General features: G+C 43.6%; 1 protein-coding gene across 1 annotated transcript; it reads right to left on the bottom strand.

Annotated features, from left to right (window-relative positions):
* Window positions 1–5,336: 5,336 nt before the first annotated feature.
* LOC115272394 (olfactory receptor 10Q1-like) lies at window positions 5,337–6,653 on the bottom strand. The gene has a single exon (XM_029915475.1). It carries the CDS (start codon window positions 6,651–6,653, stop codon window positions 5,703–5,705), a length of 951 nt encoding a protein of 316 aa, XP_029771335.1. The 3' UTR covers window positions 5,337–5,702.
* Window positions 6,654–7,541: the final 888 nt, after the last annotated feature.

The raw sequence follows: 7,541 nt of genomic DNA, 5'->3' as shown, positions 1-7,541 counted from the left end.
GGAAACCCCTTTTCCCTACAAGGCTGTGGAATTGTGGAGGGAGAACCTGAGAGTTAGCCTTATCGAAAGAGAAGGACTTGGGAAAATCTCCAAAGCTTCTGACTTTGTCTTATCTGTTCAAAGTTTATTAATAAAACATTACGGAGGCTTTACTCCATATCCTGTTCTGGTCTAGGTATTTTGGGGAAGTCATGAGGGTAACACTCAGGTTCTATCCTCTAGATGTTCATGGTTAACTTGCAGATATAAGATGTGAACAAAGAAACAAAAACTTGACGTTACCAATGGCAAGCGGAGACAAATACAGTAGTTCCCGTCAGATATCAAGTGTGGTAGAGAAAATGAGGCAGGAATCCAGGGGAGGGAGAGCTGTCTGTGGACTGGGCTAATAAGGAAATATCTCATGGAGGACAGTGAACAAGAGCCATTCTTCTAAATGGGAAGGGTGTACATGGGTGGGGAGACACAGAGAGGGCTTGTGAAGCAGGGGTAGGGTGAGCAGAGACCGCATGGTGGGACCATGTGTTCAGTAAAGAGATCAGTGTTGCTAAGATTGAGGTTTCTAAAAAGAAGTAAGAAATAAAGTTAAAAAGCTGTAACTTGGGGCCTGATCTTGGAGTGCTTTTAATGTCAGAGAAAGGTGCTGGCTTTGTGTTTACTGATTCCTTACCAATCATTTCTCTCACTCATAAATTACATAGTGTGGAGTCATTCCGAGAAACCGAGTCACCGAAATCTATACACTTTAGTGTATGTTACTTACACTTCAATTAAAATACAATAAAATCCAAATAAGCTCAATACATTTTCATCTTGCACTTCAAGGGGAATTTGAATATATTATTGCATCAGAGTTCATGGAAAAGTCTTTTCTTGCATTGTCTTTTCTCCCAGATAAGCATTGGTTGAGAGGTTAAAGCTTTGCCGGGATGCTAGAAGCAGAAGCTGAGAGGTAGAGCGAAGCCAAGGACACTTCTACATATGGTGACATCGAAAGGGAAGCGATCATACTCCAAGATGGTCTAATAAGAAGTTAGTCTACACTCTGCAAGAGAGATGAGACCAGGTATGTGGCAGTACTTTAGAAATAAGAAGACCCAGGATCGAACAAGCCAGTGGGCACTTATGTATAGCCACAGGGATTTTCCGGAGCTTCTGGACTCCTATGTATGGGTGGGAGGGTATCATATATATTTTGGGATCAGAGTTTCTAAGCGCAACTTGCCCATGGACAAAATTACAAACCCTTTGAGAATACGCCTAAGAATTACCAAAACTTATGTTGAGGAAGACACAAACATCTTACACCATGGTCTTCTTGAATATATTATTCTCCTCTACTCTAGAAAAAAACTTGACTATTAATGGTGTGTTTATGTTCCCAATTGTCTGTAGACTCCTTAAAAAGCAGGCATCTTGGATTTTGTGTACGAATTCAAGCATATAACACCGTGCCAGGTACATAGCACCATCCCTTCTTCGTCCCCAAGTCACCATCCCTCAACACTCTCCTGTCTGCCAAATCCTGGCCCCCTCACCTTACCTTCATAGCACTGGCATATGTATGTATTTTGTCTTCTCCCCCCGCCCCAAACATTAGACCAATGGAGTCCGAGACTTTGGCAAATAGTAGGTTCTCTCTAAATATTTGTTTAAAAGTGAGTAAATGAGGGGGCGCCTGGGTGGCTCAGTTGGTTGGGCGTCCAACTTCAGTTCAGGTCATGATCTCATGCTTGTGGGTTCGAGCCCCACATCGGGCTCTTTGCTGACAGCTCAGAGCCTGGAGCTTGCTTCGGATTCTGTGTCTCCTCTCTCTCTGCCCCTCCCCTGCTCATGCTCTGTCTCTCTCTGTTTCTCAATAATAAATAAATGTTAAAAATTTGAAAAAAAGTGAATAAATGAGCACCCATGATTAATATTTAATGAAAGAGTTGTATCATGGCATCACGGTATCCCTCTAAAAATGTTTTATAAAGATCACCAAGGATGTGGTCTGTGGTCTCTGGGGATAGTTACGCAAAGCTGTAGCTCATCTCTGTTGAGTAGCCTCTTTCTTCCCATGTAGGAAGCACACCACACATTTTCCTTCTCATGAGAGCTGGATAGAAACCCATGGTGGAGGGCACTTGAGGGGAAGAGCACTGGGTGTTGTATGGAAAACAATTTGACAATAAAATATTATGGAAAAAAAAAAAGAAACCCAAAAGGAGCAACTAGGACAAGTCTTAAGTCAGAGCTGGTGGGCAAAGAGAGGTTCAAGCAGTAATCACCATTCGATTTCAAGCTTTTGGTTATTTTCCTGAGAATCATAGTTTTATAATGTGGTTTTCAAAGTAGCTACTGGGAGAGGGAAAGGGAGAAGGAGGAAGGGAGTGTGGTCATTATTATGAAAATACCTGTTGTGATGTTCAACAATATGCTATTGCAGGTGGTTTCTGACCCATCTAATATCCATAAAGTGAACCGTCTGTCCAATTTGTGTTGTTACATAATCTCTTTTATTCCATCCTTCTCTTATCTTGCCATCTCTCCATCGATACTCGTTAGTTACTTGTGATTTGACAAGAACAGACAGGCACAAACACACACTCCTTATATGGTTTCCTTGGTCTTCAACATGTGGGAAGAAGACACTGGAAATCCTGGGAATTTTCAAGTGCGTGCAAAATTAAGTCATGTATAAAATATTCTCACCATTCTTTATCTTCTTTACTCATTATTGTAGGTATCTAGAATTTGTTTAATAATTATAAATAGTAGGTGTATTAGTATATACAAGGTACTGTAGACAGCAGCGAATACCCAAATGCTGTAAAAAGCCCATGAGCCTTACTGGGTGGCATTTGAGTAAAGACACTCCAATCTCCCACTAATATCAAGAGTACTGCGCAGAATCACATGTCAGAACTGCCAATCTAAGGTTGCATTTGCTTCCAAACTGTGTTATTTCTTAGAACATCATTCACAGGATTTGTAGAAAGTTTCCTAGGTATACAAACTTATGAATATTTATTTTATTTTCAAGAAAGGCTCACAGTTAGCAGCAGACAGGGCCATGAACTCATATATGAACTCAGAAACACTGACTGATCTGTCATGATGGTTTCTCACCCAGTGCTCACTGTCCTGGTCTCGTCCTCATTGCAAAAATGTAAACTTAACTTTTGACCACATGTGTCATGTTTCCTGCTCTTTCTTTTCCCCTCGACATGAGTGGATTCTCAAAAGCAGTAGCCTCTCTGTGTTGCTTATTGTCCTTTAATTCTTGCGGGAGAGTTATGATGCCTTTTCCAATTACCCTAATTCCTCAAATTACGTCTTCTCAGAACCTAGGTTTAAAAAAAATAATTGTTTTTGAGAAATGCTGGGAAGGAATTCACACATGGAAACAATACTCCCAGCACTGTGGCTAACCCTTCCTTTCAAATGCACCAGTTGGACCAGAGGAAAGGAGTTGGAGAAATCCAGTGTGACAAACATACCAAGGATAAAGAGTTTAAGAAGACATAACGATGTTTCTGGCAAAGTTCCTCGAGGGCAGTGTCATTTCAGTGAATTGAAGTGATTGCGATTTTGTATTGCATGTAGTGTCCTGTTTAATTTTTAAAAAGGAGGGGAAAATGAAGAGCTTCCATTCAGCTGGAATATGCATAGAAGGTAACTAGGGGAGGCCCCAGTAATCCAGCTGAAAGGATTCATCATTGTTCCGGAGCCTTCTTTTGGAAAGAGTAAGAGTTCACCCTCTTTCTGGGTTCCAGCTTAATTTTCTATCTGATTTGTGACCTTAAGTCAAAATGAAAGGAGGCCTGGAAACACAGCTGGAAACCTCCCTGGTGTGTGCATCCCCGACAAGGTTTCACCCAGTGTGTACATGTAATTGATTCATTCTGTCCTCCTGTCACTTGGCCTGCCCAGGTTGATAAGCAACTTGCCAGCTAGAGAGTTCTTTTCCTTCCCTCAAGCATTGAGTTGGAAGCAAAGGCATTTTTCATACCTTGTGAAATCCAGGACTGTTTCCAGAATGATTGACACTTTGTAGTCCTTTTCCTTACCCCCATGTGAAATCAGTGTAAACAAAAGCACCGAAAGCAGTCGTTTTGAAGAGAAGAAGCAACTGAGACAAAAAACATGCTAGTTTAGGAAAAATATGAAAGACGGATTGGGCTGTAATAGGAGTTTACAGAAACTGTCATTTTCCTGCTTACAAGGATAAGACAGTCACATTGTACAAAACTTGGTAAAATGCATGAATTAGTAAAGAAGAAAGGATTGCTCATAATTCTACAAATCCCAGATGAGAACCATTAACGTTTTGGTGTACAACTATTCATTATTCTGCACGCGTGTTTTTGCAAAACGAGGCTCTTGTTCTACATACAAGGTTTGTATCTAGCTCTTATTGCTTACTGTTCTGATGATAAACATTGGCCCTTGGTATTAAATATTGATTTAGATGCATCTTTAAGTATGTTGTATTCATGTATCGAACACTGGAAGTGAGATTCTAATACCTTTCAGTTTTATAAATGTAAGGAGCAGCCTTCTAGATCCAGTTATGTTAGCCTTAATTATTTGACATTATGATTTTAGAACAAAAATTGTTGAATCAGTAAAAATAAGCCTTTTCAGGCCTCTAGTAAACTTAGCCCTATGGCATTTAAAAAGGTTATACCAGGTCCTTAGATGAGTTTTAGTATCCTCTGGCTGACACTCTCTTTTTGGGGTCACTAGCTGAAGTCAGCTTAATGGGTTACATCCAGTCTCTTCCCTGACAGGTTGTGTCTCTCTCCTTCCCCTGCTGGTCCCTCCCCCAGCTGTTCTGGAATGAGTAATTTCTGTTAAGAACTGTCCTTGGATCCCTCTTTACCTCAGTGTTCTTCAGGAAAGCCAGGCAGCGTGAAGCCAGTGGTGCAAAGCACGGAGGAAGCCAATTCTGCAGGGTTTGCCTGTGGTCAGGGAACAGGTGCAGGAGGATGGAACCACCATCATGCTTCAGGACACACCGCCTTGGGAGGACCAGTGGCGCCACCTGCTGAGTGGGTGTGCAAACAGCAGCCATTAAGAAGGCAAAGGAAGGGGTGAGGAAGGGGAGTCCAGCTGCAGGAAAGCCAACAAGGGCGTGGAGGGCTTGTGTGTGTAGCGCTGGGCGTCGTGTTCAGTCAATGGATGCTAATTCCTGACCACTTCCTGGCACAGTGAAGGACAATGAAGGCAACCGGTATGGGATGATTGGAATGAAGGAAACTGATGCATTAAATAAATTGTTGTTGGCCATGTATTCATATCTAAAACAACAACACAACGTGTTTCTCTTAGTAAGATCTATGTCTGTAGAACACATTTTCTGAAGGTGTTGTTCACAGGATGCCTCAGCAGCATCCATCGCCTTTGCAGGAGGCAGGAGGTTGAAAGGTGTGATGCTTTATTCCCAGCATGCATGAGGGGGCCCTGATGAGCTCTGAACCTGTAAAGTAGGGCCAGCAGACTAGAGCTCCTGCACTGAGACTTTGGTCCACATTTTCAAATCTTCTTCAAGCCCTTGAAGAAAATGAGTACAGACTGTGGACCATGGGGCAAATATGGCAAAAAGAACTGCCCACTGCAAAGTGTGGGGGAGGTAAGTAGGATGGGAATTCCATATTCATTGTTTAGAGTTCATTGTCATGGCAACTGACAGACACCCATTCCTGGCCCCTTAAACCTCAATGGGTGTCCGAGGCTGCTTTAATGGCGATGGCATTCCTCAGGGCACCTTTGACATCCTTGTTCCTGAGGGTGTAAATCAGCGGGTTGAGTAAGGGGGTGATGAAGGTGTAGACCAAGGCGATTTGGCGGTTCTCATCCTCTGAGGTGCTGGACCGGGGACGCAGGTACACCAGGCTGCAACAGCCATACTGCAGCAAGACCACGGTGAGGTGCGAGGAGCAGGTGGAGAAGGCCCGGCGGCGGCCCTCGGCAGAGTGGATGCGCAGGATGGCGGAGGTGATGAACACGTAGGAGACACAGATAAGCAGGAAGGGGACGGTCAGCACGAGGATGCTCGCCACATAGAGCACGGCCTGGTGCACGCGGATGTCCGCACAGGCCAGCCGCAGGGCGGGAGGCACGTCGCACAGGAAGTGGTTGATTTCCAGGCGGTGGCCACAGAAGGGCAGCGTGAAGACCAAGGAGGTGAGCTGCAGGGAGAGGAAGAGGGCCAGGCCTGCGGCGCAAGCCACCATCTGGATGCACAGCTTCTGGGTCATGATGAGGGTGTAGTGCAGTGGATGGCAGATGGCCACATAGCGATCATATGCCATGATTGCCAAGAGAAAGCAGTCAGTGCTACCAAAGGTGGCAAAGAAGAACATCTGGGCCCCACAGCCAGCCAGTGGAATGGGCCTCCAGGCCCCCAAAATGTTGGAAAGCATCAGAGGCACCACGACAGAGGTGTAGCAGATTTCCAGGAAAGACAGGTTGCACAGGAAGAAGTACATTGGGGTGCGCAGCGAGCTGTGCGTGCACACCACCCAGATGATGGCCGTGTTGCCACAAAGGATCAGCAAGTAGAGGAGGAGGAAGAGGAGGGCCTGGAATTCAGGGACGGTGGTGAACACGCGGAACACGAACTCAGTGGGGCCAGATTGGTTGTGGACAGGGCTCCCAGCAAACATGGCTTCTGAAAAAGAATAGAGGACGCTAAATATTTCTTTGCTGAGTTGTTTTATTGCGGGAAGAAGAGCAGACATTTCAAATTTGATATTTTATTTAGCATTTATTAGCCAGTTTCCAATTTCAGTGCTTGAAATGAATTCACACTAGTGAATTCTTTTTCCAAGGAATCTTCAAAATGCGATAGATATTCACCTGTAGAGTTTCTTGTGCCAAAGACATATAAATATTTTTTGGTAAAATGTCTTTTTGTTACACTGGTATTTTACATCTAATTGACAAGGGCTAAATCTTTGTCTGCATTTAATCGAACAGTTGTGTGGTTGTAGGTATTTTAAAACTAGACAAATGGATGTGTTGTTCACTTTTTGGTAAACATTCTCCTTTTTTTTTAATTTTAGAGAGAGAGCATGAGTGAGAGTGGGAGATGAGCAGAGGGAGAAAGAGAATTATCTACTTAAGGCTGCATGTTCAACACGGATCCTGATAGCAGCCCCAAATCACCACCCTGGGATTATGACCTGAGCCCAAATCAAGAGTCTGATGCTCAACTGACTGAGCCACCTGGTGCCTCTTTGGCAAATATTCTTAGTGTAATGTAACATCCAGAGACATTCACAAATCCTTGATTTCTTTACACTGTAAACACACTAATATGACCACTATCAAGATGGACAAATCGAACAATTCCAGGAGCCTGCACCCACCTTTCTTGTCTCCTGACTTTCTACCTCACAAAGGTAAACTACTCTTTCAACTTTGGTCACTGCAGATTAGTTTGTTTCACTCCATATGTGTGATGATAGAGCGTGCACTGTATCGTAACTGGCTTCAACACTGGGTTCTCAAAGTTGATTCCTCCTGTTCCATGTAGCATTGTTATTCTTTCT

Source organism: Suricata suricatta, chromosome 11 (assembly GCF_006229205.1).
Source record: "Suricata suricatta isolate VVHF042 chromosome 11, meerkat_22Aug2017_6uvM2_HiC, whole genome shotgun sequence".
Lineage (NCBI taxonomy): Eukaryota > Metazoa > Chordata > Mammalia > Carnivora > Herpestidae > Suricata > Suricata suricatta.
Note: the sequence above shows the minus strand (reverse complement) of the source record. Positions and strands in the feature narration are given on the sequence as shown.

What these genes read in the sequence shown, in the direction of transcription:
- LOC115272394 (XM_029915475.1), bottom strand. Translation starts at nt 6,653, where the DNA reads ATGTTTGCTGGGAGCCCTGTCCACAACCAATCTGGCCCCACTGAGTTC.